The following is a 20,922-nucleotide window of genomic DNA, read 5'->3' as shown; positions in this document are numbered from 1 at the left end:
TCCTTCCCTATACAGAGATACTATGAAGGAGTGACTCTAACTCTGGCTTTAGTGGTAGTGGTGGTGGGAGGTGCTCCAAGAAGCCCCTGTGCCTACACCAATCCCTCATTCTGTTCCCAAAAGGTTCATATGGCTGGGGGGGGGGGGGATGGAGAGGAGGAGAAGGAGAGAGATTAAAAGGTAGGAGGTATGTGGGATGTGCTGTTTGTAGGATTCTTGTGTTTTCCATTTTATTGTTCCTTAGAAGCTTCCTTTGAAATGCAGGCTGATGTATCTGAGCCAGGGGACCTCCAGGGAAGGTTGATGTCCATAGCCAGGCAGAAACAGAGAAAACAGCACCCCTCCTTTCCCCCCGGGGTGTGAGGTAGAGACCATGGGACCTGGGGAGACGGGAAGGGAAGCAGAGTCAGGACTGTAGCCCCTCATTCCCTGAGGGAATGGAGGGCTGGCTGCCCTCCTCCTGGGCTGCTGAATGAAGTCCAGACGTCAGATCCTATTTCCAGAGGATTAGCAAGATTATTCCACAGACAGGGCCCAGCCCAGCCTCCAGCATGCGGAGCTCCACGAGATTCTCTCTGACTTCTGTGTGTGTGCCCTGTGGGCAGCTCCGCCTGGAGGAGGGATGGGGTGTGTGTGTCTGTGTCTGTAGTACTTAGAGCAGAGAGGATCAGAGGAGCATCGCGCCCCATCCCATGTCACTCTCTAACATACCTGTTATTTCCATTTTATAGAGGAGGAAACTGAAGCTCAGATGGTAAGGTGCATGTGACATCTGTCATCATCAAGCACCAGTGAGCCCCTACTTACAGCAATTTGCTACTGACCGAGGTACTCGGTAAAACCTGAAGTCCCCACAAGAGTTTGCAAAGTTGGGCCCGCTGCCTTTCCCCTCTGCCCCCCTGGCGGGCACCCCCACCCCAAAACACACCTGCTCACTCTGCTCCAGCCACACTGGCCTCTGTGCCACTTACTCCCGGATACAGCAGGCCCATCCTCGAGTTCCCACCGCTGAGTCTTTGCTCAAGCTGCTCCTTCGGCCGGAACATTGCTGGTCACCTCCAAGTCTGTGCTAAGCCTCCCCTCCTCATTGAGACTGACACATCTTAAATCCTGCAAACTGCCTCCCATTCGCACTCCCCCACCGCTTAACTTTTCGTGACACTTACCTTTCAACATTTTATATGATCTACTTATTTTTATGCTTATTTGCCCGTCTTCTCTTCACCAGGATGTAAGCTCGATGAAGGCAAAGCTATCCAGGGATCTTCACCTTCCTTTCGGATGCACTGCCAGACCTTGGAACCGCCCGTGGCATTTTTTTTTTTCGCCAGTGGCATTTTGCCAGCGCTCAGTCAATCTGCGTCCGGTGAAGGGACGAGCGGATACGAGACGCAGGAGACAGGGCGGCAGTCTCCGGGCTTCCGCGAGCTCCCGGGGACCGCTCGAGGGCGGGCACGCGTTCAGAGTCCGGGGCGCGGCCGCAGCAAGGCCCACGGGCCTCCGGGGAGGCGCTCGAGGAACTACATTTCCCGTGAGGCTCTGGGAACAGAGGGGGCCGCGGGGGCTGCCGGGAAGGGCCGACGTGCCCGGGCCGGGCGGGCAGCGCGAGGATGGCGGCTCCGCGAGGTGGGCTGTCCGCCGCGGGGCGGGGGCGCGCGGGGCGGGGGCGCGCGGGGCCCCTCCGGACCCGGTGTGCCTGCCAGGTGGGATCCGGGCTTGCAGCCCCGCGTGTAGATGGGTGGGCTCCGGGCGCGACGGGGACAGAGCCGTTACTGCAGCGCTCGCAGGAGGGTCGTGAGGGAGGAGCGCGCGTGGACTCGGACGCGGGGTGCCGTCTAGTGGGCTCCTCCTGCTCCCTGTCCATGCCCCCCCGCAACTCCTTGCCTCGCGTCGGCGGAAGAGCCCTCCTGGCCGCTTTACAGATGGGAACGTCGAGGCCTGCGGCGGAGGGCCTGCACCCACCGTCTGCGGCCCCCCCCCCCCGTGACGGAAGCCGCAGCCCGTGTGCGGGTTCCCCGGGGCTGCGGGGCCAGGCCTCGGAGCGGAGCGGAAGCTGACCCGCCGCCTCCGCCCCCCAGTGTTCCCACTTTCCTGCGCGGTGCAGCACTACGCCTGGGGGAAGATGGGCTCCAGCAGCGAGGTGGCCCAGCTGCTGGCCAGCAGCGACCCCGGGGCCGCGATCTCCGAGGACAAGCCGTACGCGGAGGTGAGCCCCGGCCTGTTCCCTTTACCGGCAGGTGGGACCAGGGGTTCCTCCACTCGGAGGGCCCGGGCCAGTCCCGTGGATCAGCCGGGGCGGCCGCAGAGGGAGGAGGCCTTGGCCCCCGGGACCCTGGCAGGTGATGATCCCAGGTGGTGGCGCCGGGAGGAGAGAGGCTTGGGCATAACAGGCTGGGATTTCACCCCTTAAGAACTCTCAGCACTTGGGGATCCCTGTTGGCTCGGCGGTTTAGTGCCAACTTCGGCCCAGGGCGTGACCCGGGAGTCCCAGGATCGAGTTCTGCATCGGGCTCCCTGCGTGGAGCCTGCTTCTCCCTCTGCCTGGGTCTCTGCCTCTCTCTCTGAAAAAAAAAAAAAAAAAAAAAAACCTCTCAGCACTTACTGAATTTTAATTCAGTCCTCTTTGACAACTGAAAATTTTACTTTGACTAGCTTTTACGTTTTAATAGCCTACAATATGCATTTTTTTTTTTCTGCCATGAGGTGACATAAACCCAAAGCACAGCAAGGCATCTACTTTGGAGGTTGGAATAAATGAATGTTAAGCCTTTTCAGAGCCATGTGAGAGACCTTTTTAGTGACCTTGACAGGGCAGGCATCTTTCTCCTCACTGGACAGATGAGAAAATCCAGACCGAGTGACCAGAAGTAACTAGCCCAGGCCTCCATAGCTGGCTGGAGGCAGAGCCTGAACGGGGTCTCCAGACTACTGGTGTTCTGGGGTCCGTTGTCTTCCTGTATGTCTGTGATGGCACGAGCATCTACGCCCAGGCCTGGGACGCCCATCTCAAGATTCAGGTTGGTGGTGCCAGATTCTTCCTCTTTCCCTCCCAAGTTTACTGTTTTTCCAGTTGTGGATGGGATCCCACCCCCGGGGAGATGCCAAGATCCTTGACGATCGCATCTCACAGAAGACACTAGGCCAGTGGATCGCCGAGAATCAGGACTGCTTGGGCTCGAAGGTCAAGGACATGTTCCATGGCAAGCTGCCCTTCCTCTTCAAGGTGCTCTCGGTTGAAACGGCCCTGTCCATCCAGGCACACCCTAACAAGGTACAGGATCAGAGTTGGGGTGCAGAGCTCAGGATACTGAAGAACTCATCAAGGCCCTCCCACTGCTTTTATTGCTGCTTTTACTCCACCCACGCCACCCTCCGGCCCAAAGCTAAATCTAGGCCTGACGCCTCCCAATTTGGCTCTGGAAGGCTAGATACTGGTGACACAGGCTGGCAGCAAAGGTTCAGTGGGCAGCTGACCAGCCTGTGCCAGGGGAGCTTCTCTGTGCTCTTCCCTGGGTTCCCCTCATCCAGCCCAGGTCTACTCACTTGTGCTGTTTGTCCCGCTGGCTCTCTGGGAGAGTTCACCTTCCAGGGCAAGGCAGGTGCCCTAGCTGTTGCCTCGGCTCCTAGGCATTTGTCTGTCCAAACGTCTCATTTCTAGAGGGCAGAATAAGACCCAGAGAAGACAAGGATTGAGCCAAAGTCACACACCTTGTTAGTATCCAACGCGTGGCTTGGTGTTTGGGTTTCCTGATTCACAGTCCAGGCCTCTTAAAATCTCCCCCAGATTTGGCCCATGTTCCTCCCTGGGTTGGCTGAACCCTGAGTTTCTGCACTCTGCCCTGAGTGGGCTCATTGCCAAAAGCATGAAGCCACTGCTGTCTGGTGAGTGGGGCTGGTTCCTGCTAGGTGATGATGCACCCTGACTGTCCTCGTGTCCCTCTGGCCACCCCCCAGGAGCTGGCAGAGAAGCTGCACCTCCAGGCCCCAGAGCACTACCCAGATGCCAACCATAAGCCAGAGATGGCCGTTGCCCTCACCTCCTTCCAGGGTTTATGTGGTTTCCGTCCAGTTGAGGAAATTTTGACGTTCCTGACAAGTAAGGTTGAGCAGAATGCTAAGAGCATACATGTAGGGCCAGGATGCATGGGCTGCCCCAGGGCAGAGCGGGGACTGGGGCAGAGAACAGAGGCTGGGTGTGACGGGAGCTGAGGGCTGGTTGGCCCAATGAATTCTTTTTTTGTTTTTGTTTTTTTTAGATTTTATATGAGAGAGAGAGCACAAGCAGGGGGAGGGAGAGAGGGAGAAGCAGACTCCCTGCTATGCAGGGAGCCCAGCGGACACGGGGCTCAATCCCCGGACCCTGGGATCAAGACCTGAGTGAGCCGAAGGCATACGCTTAACTGACTGAGCCACCCAGGTGGCCCAGTCCGATGAATTCTTGAAGCCGCCGGGGTGGCCCTGTGGGGCCGGGTTCAGGTGTGGTTGCTGAGGCCGGTGGTGAGCAGTTGGCCAGAGCTTGCTTTGCGTTGCCTGGCTCCTTGGTTAGGGATGGGATAGGGGGCCTCCTCTAAGTTCCCACTTCTGCGGGTTCCCTCTTGCCATTCCTGAAGTGGTCACTGTCCGGGCTTTCCTGCAGAGGTGCCTGAGTTCCAGTTTCTGATTGGAGATAAGGCGGCAACACAGCTGAAGCAGAGCATGGGTGGTGACTCCCGGTCTATGGCGTCTGCTCTGCAGAGCTGTTTCTCCCACCTGATGAAGAGCGAGAAGAAGGTGGTGGTGGAGCAGCTCAACCTGCTGGTGAAGCGGATCTCCCAGCAAGGTGGGTGTTGGAGGCCTGGGTGCAGAACCCTCCTGCCTTGCCCTGGACGCTAGTCCAAGTTCTCAACCCTTCTGCTCTCCTGGAACACTAAAATGGACCTTAGATGACTTAGATGTTCTATTAGCAACTGAGAATATTTTTGTCTTTGTGGAGCAGGGCGCTAGGTTGAGTGCTGCTTCCTCACCGGCTCTTTTCTCTAGCTGACTGGAGAGGGCTTGGAAAACTATTAGATCTTCCCCCTAGGCATCCTGAGACCTCCCCAGCCCAACAGTTGCTCCCCATGGATGGATTTGTACTTTGGGCCTAGAGAGCAGGAAGGGGACAGGGGAATCCTCATCCCTTCTCCAAAGGCCGGAAGCCCAGAGCTTTCAGTGAGTAGATCTTTCTTTTTTTTTTTTTTTTTTGGTTAATCTATACACACACACACACACACACACACACACACACGTTTCCTTAAATACTTGCTCTGTGCCCAACCTTGTGCTAACTAAGGAGAGTTCAGGAAATGACTGTGATGGGTGTGGTTGTCACATTTGGGTTGGGGAGTCAATACAAGTAGTGTACAAGATAGAGCGGACTCCAGCTAGGAGCTTATGTGGCACACATGATGAAACCCCAGCCCCTTCTCTAGGAGACCCCAGAGCTCTTCTGGTTCTCTCTCTACACATTTTCCTGCTACCTCTGAGCCACAGAGAACTGTTTTACCCAAGCATATCCTATGTGGGTTTTGTTTTTTTGTTTTTTTTTTAATAAAGATTTATTTGAGAGCACAGTGTGATAGAGCAGAGTGTGGGGGAGGGGCAGAGGGAGAAGGAGAAACAGACCCCCCGCTGAGCAGGGAGCCCAACATGAGGCTCATCCCAGGACTGAGATCATGACCTGAGCCACCCAGAAGCCCCTGATCCTATGTTTTCTTTGTGGTTTTTGTTTTTTATTTTTTAAAGATTTTATTTATTTATTAATGAGAGAAACACTGAGAGAGAGAGGCCGAAACACAAGCAGGGGGAGAAGCAGGCTCCATACAGGGAGCCTGACGTGGGACTCGATCCCAGGACTCCAGGATCACACCCTGGGCCAAAGGTGGCGTTAAACCACTGAGCCACCCGGGCCGCCCACTTTGTGGTTTTTTTGGTTTGGTGTTTGCTCTTGTCTCTGCTTGCATGCCTCCACTTGAGGGCTTCTTGTACTCCCAGCAGAACGGATTACTCTCCTGGGGGCTCCCTGTTCCTATGTGAGGTATAGCCTTCAGCACCTGTGAGTCTGTCATCATATACACACTTGTGAAAACTGGGGTTTTCTGCAGGCCAGAGACCTGTCTCCTTGACCTTTGTGTGTTCCCAGTGCTTAGCACAGAGCGGGTGTGCGCGTCTTCGTGTGAAGACCCAGAACCACCCTTCAATCCAGACAGACCAGCTGGTTTCTTCACTTTGGCACCGACACATCCAGCTTTTCCTTACTCTGCCTTTCCCCCATTCTCTGCACACTCAAGAGGGTTCAGCTCACACCTTCCCCTCCCCTAACTTCCAAGCCTTCCCTCACTACTCCAGCCCAGGCTGAGCTCACCCTCCCTTGGTCCGTCTCAGGACACAGTTTTGGCACATTCTGTCTCTTGTCATCTGGGGTGACCAACCATCTTGGTTTGTCTGGGACTTAGTGACTTTCTGAGACACAGTACCTTCAGTGCTAAGAAAGGGAAAGGCCTGGGCTATCAGGGACAGCAGGTCACCTCACATGGAACTCTTGGGTTATCACCTAGAATAGTTGAGCTTCTACAGCAGTGGCTCTCAACCAGGGGACATCAGCAGTTGTCTAGAGACATTTTTTTGTCTCAAAACATGGGTGAGGGTGCTAGTGCTATCTTGTGGGTAGAGGCCAAGGGTGCTGCTAAACATTGTACCATACACAGGACAGCCCCCGTAACAAAGGATTATCTGGCCCCAAACTTTAGCCCTTTTGGTGGCTGGGGTATTGCTGGGCATATAGACAGTCCCAATGGAGAAAATGGCATCTGTGTGGGTTGGAAGATCAAGGAAGGCTGGCCCCCAAAGGGTGGGGACGTGGCTAGGAGAACATACCCACCAGTGTCTGGATTCCTGTGGGCAGGGACTTCCCCAGGACTCGCTGGCCAAGGTGGAGTTGTGAACACCACTGAGTGTTCCTAAGTGGCCTCACGTGCTCTGTGACCCTCAGTGGCTGCTGGGAACAACATGGAGGACATCTATGGGGAGCTCTTACTGCAGCTGCACCAGCAGTATCCAGGTGATATAGGATGCTTTGCCATCTACTTCCTGAACCTGCTTACCCTGAAGCCGGGAGAGGCCATGTTCTTGGAGGCTAATGTGCCCCATGCCTACCTGAAAGGAGGTGAGCCATATTTGTCGTTTTTTTGGGGTGTTTTTGTTTTTGTAGATTTTATTTATTTATTCATAAGAGACACAGAGAGGCAGAGACATAGGTAGAGGGAGAAGCAGGCTCCTTGCAGGGAGCCTGATGCCAGGACCCTGAGGTCATGCCCTGAGCCAAAGGCAGACAGACGCTCAACCACTGAGCCACCCAGGTGTCCCTGTTTGTTATTGTTTTGTTTTTTTTTTAAGATTTTATTTTTAAGTAATGTCTGTACCCAAAGTGAGACTTGAACTCAAAATGTGGAGATCAAGAGTTACATACTCCACGGACTGTGGCAGCCAGGTGCCCCAAGGTGAGCCCCATTTTAGCAGTGATCCCCACTACCAAGCTTTGCTTCATCATCTAGATAAAAGGTGGTCAGAGGAAGATCTTTAAGGTCCCATCCAGCTCTGGCCTAGGGTCGGGCAGGGTAGTGGCCAGTAGGGTGCAGAATGCCAGCTTAGCGTTGGACAGTTTGAACCTTCACACGGTCCTTGTGAGGTCACGGTAGTCTCATGCCAAGCCCTGTCTGCATGTGTGGGAACAATGTGAACCCAGGCTACCTGGGATCAAGGCTGTTCTCTCCCCTGCATCACTATCTTTGCATGTCTGTCTTCCCCACCTAGAGATTTTTACATGAAAACAAGTTGCCACAGAAAGGTGTCACATCTGGATTACTGGCTGTGTATCCTCATGGACAGGATTCTGTGGTAGAACGGAGTCTGGGGCTGACATTCCCCCTGATGACAGTGGGCAACCAACCACCTGTTTTTTGTTATCTGATATCTTAGCCCATTCTCCCAGGTTATGCATTTCATGCATTTTTTGCCACACTCTGCAGGTGGTTCACAGCCCTCAGGTTAGGAGACCAGCCCTTCATCCTTCATCAGGTTATTAGTACATTACAACTGTCTGTCCCCAGACTGTGTGGAGTGCATGGCGTGTTCGGATAACACTGTTCGTGCTGGCCTGACACCCAAGTTCATTGACGTGCCAACCCTGTGTGAAATGCTCAGCTATACCCCCAGCAAGGACAGGCTCTTTCTCCCAGCACAGAGTCAGGAAGACCCCTATCTCTCTATCTATGACCCCCCTGTGCCGGACTTCACAGTCATGAAAATGCAGGTGAGTGGGGTGGTGGCAGTGGCTGTGGTGGGGTCTTGTATGGCTTGAAAAAGCCTGGCAAGGGCCACAATGTAGAGTACACCGGGAGCTGGGTTTCCTTTTAAGCGCACTTGGAGGAGGCCAGTGGGGGGCAGGGATGAGGATGACAGGACACAGCCAAGGGCCCTGCCCATTCCCTTTGTACCAGGGACCAGACAGGGCCTGCACGCTGACAAGAGCCTGAGCAGTGGGGGAGAAGAGCTCTTCTTCTTGCTGCCCTTGAGGCTGTCCTGCGCCCGCTGGGAGCTGCCGGGAAGAGACCACCAGCCACATCGTCCTGTTCTTTCTGCCCAGGTCCCTGGCTCCGTCGCCGAATACAAGGTCTTGGCAGTGGACTCCGCCAGCATCCTCCTGGTTGTACAGGGGAGAGTGACAGCCAGCACTCCTACAGCCCAGACCCCAATTCCTCTGCAGCGTGGTGGGGTGCTCTTCATTGGGGCCAACGAGGGGGTCTCCCTGAAGCTCGCCATGCCCGGTGATCTACTGCTGTTCCGTGCCTGCTGCCTGCTGTAGAGGCCATAGCCTTCCTGGCTCTCCTCAGGCCCAGCTCCAACCCCTTCCCTGCTCTGGAGCTGGGCATACCCTGAAGAGCAGGGGTAGAGTAGTGAGCCCCAAGATAGGGACTCCTGAGCAAGCCTAGGACAAACCATCTCTCTCCCGGGAGGAGGACCCTAATGGGGACAAAGACCAGACACTCCCCTGGTCTTCTCACCGTACCGGAGCCAGGCCCTGCTCAGGGCGGAGGCGGCAGCTCTGTTCCAGCCTACAGCATTAGGCAGGCTGGTAACATCTAGGATTAGCTCAGCGTCAGTCACAGCAAGAGGGTCATTAATTTAAGAACAGGTTTCCGGCCCTGGGACTGCCCATTTCCTCAGCTGTGAAGGAGGGCAGAATAGGCCTGTGGCTTAATGTTGTCACCCTCTGGCTCTGTCAAGGCAATTAAAGATCACTTGTGTTGAGGCTCGGAGGCAGAGCAGTCCGCTGTCCGCATGCCAGTCTCTGAAGTGGGCTGATGGGGCCCTTCCTGGGTGTCCAGTTTTTGCTTTAATTCCTGCCCCAACAGCTCCCTGAGGTGGGTATGTATGGAACCCTTTTATAGGAACATCTGGGAAGGGATCTGAAGATGTGGAAGGTGGATCTAAAGATAGTGCAAGATTCTCTCTCCAGTGCTTCCACTTGGCCTTAGGGCAGGGGTCAGCACGCTAAGGCCAGCAGGCTGCCAGAGCCCAGCTGCTTTCAGGTTCCAGTGGCAAAAAGAGATGATCAGACTATGAGGCCTAAAGTATTGACTGGCCTTTCCAGAGAAATTTGTCAGCCACTTTAGGACACATTCAGTCATCATACAAACAGGGATTTGGGGACAGGATGACCCAATCTGTGTTGGGAAGAGAAACCTAGCTACTTTTCCTAAACCGGCAGAAAACATATAGGACGTCTATTCGCGCTGTGCCTACTACCTTCTAGATGTGCATGCGCCTCTGCAGGAGCAGCCCCACTGTCTGTTTTGCCACTGACTAGTCAGGTCCTGTCACCACATACGAGTTGGAGACTCCCGTGGAGTAAGGGTTTAGACCAGCACAAAAGGATCTTTCTGGGCTGCTGCCCATACCAGACGCCCTATACGACGGAAATCTAGAGAACCACCTTCAGAATGGTTCTAACCTATTCTGGGGTTTCGTGGCCTCTTAAGTTTTTTTCAGCTAAAAGCAAAAGCCAACCTGGGAAAGGAAAGGGTCTGCAAGATGGACCGTCCTCTAAAGAGAAGTGCTCTGCAAAGGCCTGCCAGCCTCCAGTGACGCCAGCCTGGAAACGCTGCCCACTGGGAGTTGCAGGAAGAGGCAGGTCTCAGGAGGAATGGCCACTGGTGGGCGGGGGGCTCTTCATTTCATAATTCAGGGGGCTGTGGTCTAAGCCTTACTTAGGCTCTTCATTTTATAATTCAGGGGGCTGTGGTCTAAGCCTTACTTTCAAATCCTACTGCAACAGAGACCGCCCAACTAGCATGACTGTATTTATTCGTACAAACTTTCAGAGTTGTGGAAGCCTAGGCCAAGAGTTCCGTAGCGTCCTCTGTAAACACCACACACCTGCTTCTCTCGGAGGTTAACTGCGAATACACCCCGGTCTCCCCAGGACAGGCACCTGCAGGATACCTGGCGCTCTGAATTAAGGCAGTTTGGCTCTAGGCACCTTGGTGCCTTTATTGGTGACATTTTATTTAGCCTGGAACCTCCGGCCCCAAACAGACCATTTCTACCCCGCCTAGCTGCCAGGTGCCTCCAACTTTCTCCACAAAGGTAATGACTTCCGCACAGAACCAACCACTTCTAGAACATCCTCTCCAGGAACAGACTCAGGCAAATAGATAGCGTGGACTTAGAGTAAAACCATCTGGAGGGCCTTGGTCTTGGGGTCCTGCTGCCACCTTCACCCACCTAAGTGCTCAGGTCGTTGTCCTAACCACTCCCCCCCCCCCCCCACAGATGTAGCCCCACCACACTGGGCTTCCTGCTACCACCCCAGTCTCTTCACACTGCCCTGGGTGGTGCCCTCTATGTACTTCTGTACCTATGCAGAAACCAGAAAGGCCTGCACAAAAAGTGTTCCGCATGTGAAGCACCCATGTGGCGCTGCAGTCCCACCCCTGAAACCATCTAGGTCTCCTAGTCCCCAGACCCTGACCTGCCGTGTCTGTGGCCTCGGTCCCATCTACCTCCTGCTGTGATGCTACTGGATCAGAAGTCAACCACAGCCCCTGGATACCATACATCCTTAACTTCCTAGCATTTGACAGAAGCACCAAGATAGATGCCTGTCAAGTGCAGATAGATCATCCTAGTTATCTGACAAGGGCTTTTTAACTGACCACCTCAGCCTTCCAGTCACCTCATGTGGCAGAGCAAGAGTTCACGTCATCCTTCACACCTCTGGAGGCCATGGGACATCAAATAAAGCACCAGACCAGGCACTTCCCATGTAGGGCCCACCCCCCAATCCTCATGCCCCTTTGGCTGGGAACCATGTCCGCTCTCACAGTCCTCAGCATGGCTCTGGGTGAGATCCCCCCTCCCCCCAAAAAAAGAAACCAATTCTAGAGAGGACTGGTATAGCGAGAGATACCATCTGGGGTGGGGCATGGCCACTGGGGAGATTATGCTGGTCTCAGCCATGTTCACACTGAGGGCGGAGCTGGGTTGCCCCAGAGGCTTACTTGGGAGGCCCATGCTGGAGTGAAGGGACACCCTCCGCAATGGCAGGTTATCTCCTTAGGGAGGGGCCCTGGGAGCTGGCACGGGGCCCATCCTGCCTGTGAGTCTCTGTCCACATCAAAGCCCACACAGCAGAGCCAGTACAATTCTCACTCCTTGCTAGTTAAGATCCAAAAGCTAAATAGGAAGGCACCTAACTGCTTCCTGCAGCTCCCTCTGCTGGTGACCCAAACCTGCAGGCTTCGGGGTGAGCTCCAGTCCCTTCACCCAACCTTTACACTCAAAGGCTGGGTGTTGAATAACCTAAGACCAAGGCAAAGAATGGTAACCAAGGAAAGATAAATAAATAAAATATGTGCATAGTGGAGCAATTTTTCTCCACTGGGTGGAGGGATTACTAGAAGCCCTGATCCTGCTGTGTGATCAAGCAAACTGCCATACTCCCTGCCATGGGCAAACAGGTGCAAGGGGACGAAGGCCAAGGGGCCCTGCTTTATGCTTTCTTGAGTGTCCCCTCGTGGAGCCAGGAAGAGGGAGCATATGGAATTTCTTAAGCTGGTCCCAAATAGTTCAGTTCTTTTTCAAAGACCCCCAGCTAGAAGCCGTAAAGTGCTATTTTCTGCTTCCATACAACACCGTCCAGCATAGCCTGGCCACGAAAGCTTTCTCCCTCCACAGAGGGGAACAAATACAGGTCAAGATATGTGCAAGTTTTCCTTAGCCAACTTGTCACCACCAGAACCAGAATTGCTGTGTGCCTGCCCTTATTAAAGTGGTTTCTCCAAACTCTGCTCTAATACCAGAGGAAAACTGCAGAGTCCCGCCTATTACCGTATGGCCCAGATGGGGGCCTCTGGCTGAGAAGCACCAGGTAAGGCGTAACTGCAGGTCATTGACTTTCTTCCCAGAGGATCAGTGCCTCCAGTGATTCTGGGGCTGATGGCCGTCCCCACTGCACTCTGTGAACTAAGAAGGGTCCACAGGGCTCTGCAGGCATGGTGAGCAGAGCCCACCTTAGGGGGTTATGTCTACTGGAGAGTACAGGAGGAAGAGTCCCCAGGACAGCACCAGCAGCAGGAGCACGTTGAAGAGGCCATAGGCTTGGGAGGAATGAGGTCCAAGTCCTCATCATCTGGAATCTCATCCAGGTGATACCCATCTTGAAGCAGCTGCCGGCTCACATCCTGGTTCACTTGCTAAGGGCAAAAGAGGAGAGAACTGTAAGCCAGGAGGCAAAGCAGAAACAACTGCTGCCCAAAAGGCAGACCTACCTACCTTCGCTTACCAGAGCTTCCTCTCCATGCTCCACCCTCAGGCCAACTCCATGCATCACTGGACTACAAGAGGAAGTGCCTGTGCCTCACCCAGCAGGGAAAGGCCCCAAGCAGGGGCACCTGGGTGGCTCAGTGGTTGAGCATCTGTCTTTGGTTCAGGGCATAATCCCAGGGTCCTGGGATTGAGTCCTGCATCAGGCTCCCCACGGGGAGCCTGCTTCTCCCTCTGCCTGTGTTTCCAATAAAAAAAAAAAAAAAAAAAAAAAAGGCCCCAAGCAGCCTAAGCCAGTACTCTCCAGGCTGCACTATCACTAACCCCCAGGCAAGCTGTTCTCACTAAAGAATCCTTAGACATCTGATGTAAATATCAGATTCCAGATTCTGTTTGAAAGTCAAGGGCCTGACTGTTCCCACTGGGAACCTAAACTGGTCCCTACAAAGGCTGAAGAATATGGGACAATGAAACCAGGACAATGGGGTAGAATAGGAGTTACATAGGAACAGGATGGGGAGCGGCCTTGTCTGCACTGCTGGTTAAACATGGAGCACCTTTATGCCAGCAGAGCCTGTTCCCTGCAAAGTGGAACCTGTCAACCTAGATTTACCAGTTCCACTGAGCAGAAGGAGAGGGAGACTGGGAACAATGCAGGACTTTCTCTGGCTCTTGGCTAATTTTTCTTTTCCCAGTTTTAACAATCTTAGGCACCCAGATATTCAAGAAGGAGAAGATTTACAAACTACTTCTATTTTCTTTGGCAGAAACTCAGGGGGTTGGCCAAGGGTTTTCTGAACAAGGAAAAAATAATAAGGGTGGCGTACAGTCCAGTCATGTCTCCAACACCTGGCCTCTAAGGTGGTAAGCTGCACATGCCAGAACTTTACACCCCTGTGTCTCTGTCTGGGAGCATCACTCTGGAAACATGTCCAGAAGGCCATCCTACTGGTAGCTCAATCGGGAGTTCCCATTGATGGAACAACTGAAGGAACACAAGTTGTCTGGACTGACTGGAAGAAAACAAGACTGGTGGAGGATGGCCAGGGGAGGGACAGGAATGCTGATCTCAGATAAAAGGCAATTAGAGGAAGTGACACTAGAATTACTGCGAGACACCGGAGGGCAGGCCTAGGACAACTGAGTCCATCCTGCAAGAGACATTTCAAATAATAAGGAAAACTTCTCTAAGAGCTACCTAAGGAGTGTGTGCGCGCATGTTAGAGGGAGGGCAGGCAGCAAGGCTTCTTGGAGGGAGTGAGTACTCAGTTGCAAGAAGCATTCAAGCAAGCAGAGGCTGGTAAACACTTAGGTGGGATTTATCAAGAGGACTCCTTTCCTAAGTGGTCACCTGGGCTAGAAGACTTGTGAGGTCCTTACAGCCCTAAGGGTCTATGGTCTTCTGGATTTTCAACAGCTTTCCTCAGACACCTATACCTCTGTTGGGGGAGTAGGGCAGAGTAGAAGATTGGAGAACAGACCGGAAGTCTGGCATAGTGCCGTGTATACAGCAGGCACAAGACAAGCATTTAGCAGTGGCGGTGACGCTGCCTGCAGCCTGGCCCCGTGCAGAAAGGCGCTCTGGACTTGCCTCTGCAGAGGAATACCCGGAGGAGTATCTGGATTCCAGCTCCCCATCACTAGGAGAAGAGGAAAACAGTCAGTTCAGGGGGGATGCCTCTGGAGCACAGCTGCAAAGGCCAGGTAGAGAGCATGCAAGGGGGTCCGGAGGACTTGAGATACGAACACCACAGGTCACAGAACTCAAGCCCAGAACCAGAAGTACCACTGGCTCTTTCTGTTGGCTCCAGCGGGGGCGGGGGACACTGTGGCCGACAGCGAATACCTAAGGAGGAAGGATGATTCCCCCACTCGCAGTTAGTGCTCCAAACGGAAGAGCAGCATGATCACCTGAGTCCTCTAACCAGGCTATCCTGGGAAGGGATGATGCTCTCTAGAAGACAGCTCTGGAACACGCAGGGAGGGTCCTGGACGAGATCTGCAGTGGGACCCACTGCACTCCCCAAGGGCCATTTCTCGGGGGGGGGCACTCACCTGTCAGAGTCGAGGGACACCAGGTTTTCATCTGGACTCTGACTAAGGGCCGTGTAGCCCTTGTTGAACTTCACCGACCTGGGGGGAGATGGGAAGAGAGCAGGCAGAGATGAAGCACCGCCGGTCACCGGGACGGAGGGCCAGAGCGCCGGCCCTTACGGAGGAGAACGGGCTGCGGGGCTCCCGTCCCGCCTCTCCGCCCCGCGACCCCGCGGCCCCGCGGCCCCGCATCTGGCTACAGCCGCTCCGGACAGGCGCTTCGCTGCGGCTCCGGAGGAAAGGCCTGCTGCTTCCAGAAGCGGGAAAACTCCCCACTTCGCCGGCCTTCAGCCGGAGGGCGGGGAGGCTGCAAGTCCGAGGCCGAGTCTCCTCTTCACGCCTCTCGGGTCTTAGCTTACGGGGAAGAGGCGCCGGCTCGGCTCCTGCCCGGCCTCGGAGCTCAGCCCCTGCGGAAAAGGCGAGGGAGCCCGGCCCGGCCGTTCCGGCGCTTCCCCTCCCCCTCCCCCTCCCCGTCCCCTCCCCCTCCCCCTCCCGGCCCGGCCTCCGCGCCCGCCGCCGACCCCCGCGGCCCCCCGGCCCTCGCGTGACGCCGTCACGGCCCGAAAGGGGGAGAAACTTAAAACAGCGAAGCGACGGGCTGGCGCCAGGCGGCTCGCTGGCTGGGCCTCGGGCCGAGCGCCGGGGCCTCCCCGGACGCCGCCGCGCAGGAGGGGCGCCCGCCGAGACCTTTTCGCGGAGGAGTCGGGGCGGTGCGGCGGCGGCCCCAGCACGGCTTTCGTCCGCAGAACCGCCTTGGCCAGGTCCCGGGGCTTCTCTGCAAGGCGGAGGGCGCGGGTCAGCCGGTCCTCCCGCGCCGGAGCCCCCGCGCCCCCGCGCCCTCGCCGCCCGTCGCCCGCGCCCCGCGCCCTCGCCCGGCCGCACTCACGCAGCCTGGCCGGAAGGGAAGGCGCGCGCGTCACCGTGTACGGCCCCCTCTTCTCCACAGCCGCCGGGGGCCGCTCCGCCGCCCGGGCACCCCCGCCGCCGCTTCGGCCGGAGGGCGGCCCCGGGGCTCCCGCCGCGCCCCCCGCGGTCCCGCCGGGCCGAGGTCCCGGGCCGCTGCGGCCCGCGCTCGCCATGCTGGGCCCTGCGCGCCGCCGCCGAGCCCGCGCCCGCACGGAGGTGGAGGCGGCCCTCCCGAGAAGGGCGGTGGCGCGCAGGCGCGGACCCGGCCCCAGCCTTCCGGCGGCGCGCTCGGGGCGGCCGCTCGCGGCCAGGGGGCGCGCGGCGACATGGAGGCCGGGGCGGGCGGGCCGCGGAGAGCGGCGGGAGCTGAGGTGGAGGCCGGGTGAGGGCGCTGCGGGCCCGCGAGGAGCCGCCCGCGGAGGCCGCCGCAGCGACGCCGTCCTGGTCCCCGGGGCCGACACTGGAGCAGGACTGTGTGCCTCAGGCACATTCGGAAAAAGTAATTTAAGACGAGCATTTGAATCATCACGCACAGAGGAATGTTTATTTTCGTAGATTCCAGCCTTTGAAAAAGTTATTTGAAAGAGGGCGAGCGCGCTCCGCGGCCAGACTCGCGGCGGAGCCGGCAGCCGGGCTCCATCCCGGACCCCGAGGCCGTGTCCTGACCCGCCCGGCCGCGCGCCTCGGCGCCCCCACCCCCGTATTGCACATTCGGAAACAGCATCCAGGACCTTGAACTCGGGACCCTGACATCAAGACCTGCACTGAAAACCAAGACTTCACCCCTTCGCGGGCTAAGGCACCCAGGCGCCCCCACATGGCTCGAGTTCTCTTGACTTCCCAACGTGACCAGTTGTTATTCCTATCATGCAAAGGAGATTTAGACTTGGTCAGATTCAGCAGTTGAGTGGTAAACTTGGGATTTGAATCCAGCTCCCTGGAATGTTTTTCTCCTGGCTATGCTGCCTGTTAGACTGATGGGAACTTCCCCAAGGGCCAAAGAAAACATGATCAGAACTCACATGATGTCACAAAATCTCCAGGAACTTGCAGAATATCAGCTAATTGCTATGTGATTGAACATGACCCCTGAACCCAGATTATGTGACCTGCCAATAACTGGCTTACTCATTTCTCCATTTCTTCAGCAGTGAAACGAGGATAGCAGTACCTATCTTGTGAGGTTAAATTGTAAAGTTCTCCGAATGGCACCTCACATGTAAGAACTCAAGATATGTAATCTTATGGGGACACTTTAAGATTTTATTTATTCATGAGAGACACAGAGGCAGAGACAGGCAGAGGGAGAAGCAGGCTCTGTGCACGGAGAGCCCAATGCGGGACTCAATCCCACGACCCCAGGATCATGACCTGAGCCAAAGGCAGACCCTCAACCACTGAGTCACCCACGGAACCTTTATGGGGACACTTGACTCAGAGGGTAAAACAAGATCAAAACATTCCCCTTGGGGTTGTAAATTTAAGCCCCTGGGTGGGTGCAGAGATATTACTTAAAAATAAAATCTTAAAAAAAAAGTAACCTTACAAAACTTACACTGTTCTAGGAACATGGTGTTTATTCCTGTGCTTGGCTTTATACTCCCCAGGGCCAGACTGCCTTGTTTATTTTGCAACTTGTTTTGATCCCTTTCACCTATTTGCCACACCCCAGCAACCACCAGGCTGTCATGTTATCTATGAGCTTGGTGTTTTTGTTTTAATTGAAGTAATCTCTATACCCGCGTGAGGCTCAAATTTAGGACCCCTGAGATCAAGAGTCACATGCTTCACTGACTAAGCCAGCCAGGAACCCATTTCTTATTTTGGGGATTCCGCATGTAAGTGAGATTGTACAGTATTTGTCTTTCTCTGCCGGACTTATTTCATTTAGCATAATGCTTTCAGGCTCCATCCATGTTGTTGCAAATGGCAAGATTTCATTCTTTTTATGGTAAAGTATCTTATGGTATATAAAAGTATATATATATACACACATATATATACCATAAAATATATATATATAATATCCATTCATCCATCGATGGACACCTAAGTCGTTTCCATATCTTGCTATTGTAAATAATGGTGCAGTGAACATGGAGAGTGGTGCATATATCTTTTCATATTAGTGTTTTCATCATCTTTGGATAAACACCCAGAAGTGGAATTGCTGGATCATACTGGAGTCCTATTTTTAAGTTTTTTGAGGAAAACTATACTGTTTTTCATAATGGCTGTACCAGTTTAGATTTCCATCAACAGCACAGGGTTCTTTTCTCCACATCCTTGCCAACAGTTATTTGTCTTTTTGAGACTAGACATTGTAACAGGCTAAGATGGAATCTCACTGGTTTTGATTTACATGTCCCTGATTAATGATTTTGAGCACCTTTTCATGTGCTTATTGGCCATCTATCTGTAGGACTTTAAAAATTTATTTATTCATTCATTCATGGGACACACACAGAGGCAGAGACACGGGCAGAGGGAGAAGCAGGCTCCATGCAGGGAGCCAGATGTGGGACTCGATCCCCAGTCTCCAGGATCACGCCCTGGGCCAAAGGCGGCACTAAACTGCTGAGCCATCTGGGGGGGCCCCCCCAGAGGTCCTTCTGAGAGGTGTCACCTACCTCCACCCTCCCTCTTTGCCAGAGAGGGGCATCGGTCAGCCAGCACCCTAGGCTAGGCTTCAAAGGGAAAGACCTTGAGGACAATAATATGAAGTTATAGTGGTGGTGCCGATCTTACTTTCAGCTTTTCACTTTTGAGTAGGTTAGCTGCAGGGTTGTCATACATGGCCTTTATTATGGTATGTCCACATTATACTTTGTTGCAGTTTTATCATATATAGATCATATACATGACTTTTATCATATATAGACTGTTGTCTGATGCTTTTCCTTCATCTGTTGAGATGATCACAGTTTTTATCCTTGTTACTGTGGTGTATCACGTTGATTGATTTGCAGATGTGGAACCTCCTTGCATCCCTGGAATAAATCTCAGTTGATCATGGGAGTATAATCTTTTCAATATGTTAAATTCAGATTCCTAATATATTGTTGAGGGTTTTTACATCATGTTCATCAAGAGTGAAAATTTTCATTCTGTACTCCCCTCTGAAACTCTTTTCCCACCTCACAGGTTTCAGACTCCAGCCTTTGACTTCTTCCATTGTTGGTAAAGCAGAGAACTGCATGAATCTGCAGGTCTTTGTGGATCCCAGGTCACCAGCTCCAATTTCATCCTCCCATGAATGCATGTCACCTCCTTCTAGGGAAGATATATTTCCCAGTCCTCACATCCTTATGTAGTACTATCATAAGCAAAGTGAAGTGAGGATCACCAGGATTAACTGATCTGTCAAAGATCACAAAGTTGTAGAGATGAGAACTGAATTCTTATCTGCTTCAAAACCCTGTCCTCGTGTGTGTGTGTGGGGGGGGGCTGTCCTCTTTTTGTACCAGTCAGGTGCATGTCTTTAATGTTATAGACTGAATTTTATACTCCCCATTCATGTTTAAGATTCAACCCCCCAGGGTGACAGTTCTTGGGAGATAAAAGCCATTAAGGAAGTGATTAACTGAGGTCATCAGAGTGGGCCCCTAATCCAACAGGACCAGTATCCTTATAAGAGACACCATAGATGTGTGAACAGAGGGAAAAAGCCCCTATTTCTTCATCTTATTACTACATTATTGTCTCCCATCAGCTGATGGGTAAATATAATACAAAGATGCTAGGACATACATCACATCCATCTTGAGGGGATCTGACTGGAATTTCACATCATCGATGTAGTATTTTTTCTTCTTTCACAAGAGATTTTACTTATTTTTTTTTAATTTTTACTTATTTATGATAGTCACAGAGAGAGAGAGAGAGGCAGAGACACAGGCAGAGGGAGAAGCAGGCTCCATGCACCGGGAGCCCGACGTGGGATTCGATCCCCGGTCTCCAGGATCGCGCCCTGGGCCAAAGGCAGGCGCCAAACCGCTGCGCCACCCAGGGATCCCGAGATTTTACTTATTTGAGAGACAGCACAAGCAAGGGGAGGGACAGAGGGAGAAGCAGACTCCCCACTGAGCGTGGAGCCTGACAGGGCTCAATCCCAGGACCCTGAGATTATGACCTGGGCTGATCAGATGCTTAACTGATTGAGCCACCCAGGCACCCTTTAATTTTTTTTTTAATTTTATTTATTCATTAGAGACAGAGAGAGGCAAAGACATAGAGGGAGGAGAAGCAGGCTCCATGCAGGGAAACCAATGTGGAACTTGATCCCAGAACTCCAGGATCACGCCCTGAACCAAAGGCAGATGTTCAACCAGAGCCACTCAGGTGTCCAGCACCCTTTAATCTTTAAAATAATCTCTACTAACTAAATAAAATAAAATAAAATAAAATAATCTCTACACCCAACATGGGGCTCAAACTCACAACCCTAGATCAAGAGTCACATGCTCCATTGACTGAGCCAGCCAGGCACCCCCATCTGTGTAGCATTCTTGCCAAAAATGTTTAACTGGATTTTAATAATCAGGAAACAAATAGCGAGATGCAGATTGTAGGGCATTCTACACCACCTCTGGGCTGGACTCTTTAGAAAATGAACTGTATATATATTTTATGGCAAAATTCTTAAAGTATATTAACAGTATTGTGATAATGTAGGAAAAGTCCTTATTCTTAGATGTCTACTTAGGGGTAAAATGCCGTAATTTACTTTCAAATGGTTGAGGAAAAAAGTGTATACATAGACTAAGTATAAAACAAATGTAGCAAACTATTAGTTTTTAATATTTTGAAATAAAGAATAAGGAAAGAAGAGTTCTGTTAGGGTAGAAGCTTGTCCATCATCAAACTGTTGAAGCATCATTTTCTTTAAATTGTGAACATTGGGCAGCCCCAGTGGCGCAGCGGCTTAGCGCCGCCTGCAGCCTATGGCATGATCCTGGAGACCCAGGATGGAGTCCCACCATCCCATGTGGGGCTCCCTGCCTGGAGCCTGCTTCTCCCTCTGCCTGTGTCTCTGCCTCTCTATGAATAAATAAATAAATAATCTTAAAAAAATAATAA

The 20,922-nt window shown here is 53.3% G+C and overlaps 2 protein-coding genes across 6 annotated transcripts; one reads left to right on the top strand and one right to left on the bottom strand.

The window, feature by feature from the left end:
• Positions 1-1,562: 1,562 nt before the first annotated feature.
• MPI (mannose phosphate isomerase) lies at positions 1,563-9,344 on the top strand. Its single transcript, XM_055319855.1, has 8 exons — positions 1,563-1,626; positions 2,079-2,206; positions 3,071-3,271; positions 3,955-4,096; positions 4,637-4,819; positions 7,010-7,183; positions 8,127-8,329; positions 8,663-9,344. Exons 1-8 carry the CDS (start codon positions 1,611-1,613, stop codon positions 8,879-8,881), a joined length of 1,266 nt encoding a protein of 421 aa, XP_055175830.1. The 5' UTR covers positions 1,563-1,610; the 3' UTR covers positions 8,882-9,344.
• A 1,022-nt stretch (positions 9,345-10,366) lies between these two features.
• FAM219B (family with sequence similarity 219 member B) lies at positions 10,367-16,060 on the bottom strand. 5 transcript variants are annotated; one of them, XR_008663734.1, is made up of 6 exons: positions 15,824-16,060; positions 15,625-15,712; positions 14,899-14,976; positions 14,195-14,483; positions 12,853-13,027; positions 10,367-12,773 (listed from the first exon to the last, which is right to left on the bottom strand). XR_008663734.1 is itself a non-coding variant. In XM_055319857.1 (5 exons), exons 1-5 carry the CDS (start codon positions 16,014-16,016, stop codon positions 12,767-12,769), a joined length of 525 nt encoding a protein of 174 aa, XP_055175832.1. In that variant the 5' UTR covers positions 16,017-16,060; the 3' UTR covers positions 10,367-12,766. The 5 variants fall into 5 exon arrangements, 2 of the variants coding, with proteins under 2 accessions (XP_055175832.1, XP_055175831.1); XR_008663736.1 differs by having other exon boundaries at positions 12,863-13,027; XR_008663735.1 differs by lacking the exon at positions 12,853-13,027.
• Positions 16,061-20,922: the final 4,862 nt, after the last annotated feature.

The sequence above is a fragment of the Nyctereutes procyonoides genome, unplaced genomic scaffold, assembly GCF_905146905.1.
Source record: "Nyctereutes procyonoides isolate TBG_1078 unplaced genomic scaffold, NYPRO_anot_genome, whole genome shotgun sequence".
Lineage (NCBI taxonomy): Eukaryota > Metazoa > Chordata > Mammalia > Carnivora > Canidae > Nyctereutes > Nyctereutes procyonoides.
The sequence above is the reverse complement of the archived record's forward strand: the minus strand, read 5'-3'. Positions and strand labels throughout refer to the sequence as shown.

Bases quoted from the DNA above. Each gene is read 5' to 3' on its own strand.
- MPI (XM_055319855.1), top strand. The intron at 2,207-3,070 runs GTGAGCCCCGGC...CTGTTTTTCCAG, and splicing joins AGGACAAGCCGTACGCGGAG to TTGTGGATGGGATCCCACCC. The intron at 4,097-4,636 runs GTAAGGTTGAGC...GCTTTCCTGCAG, and splicing joins AATTTTGACGTTCCTGACAA to AGGTGCCTGAGTTCCAGTTT.
- FAM219B (XM_055319856.1), bottom strand. From the start codon at position 16,016: ATGGCGAGCGCGGGCCGCAGCGGCCCGGGACCTCGGCCCGGCGGGACC. The intron at 15,713-15,823 runs GTGAGTGCGGCC...TCCGCCTTGCAG, and splicing joins TTCCCTTCCGGCCAGGCTGC to AGAAGCCCCGGGACCTGGCC. The intron at 12,774-14,280 runs GTATAGGTGTCT...TTTTGCCCTTAG, and splicing joins GCCCTACTCCCCCAACAGAG to CAAGTGAACCAGGATGTGAG.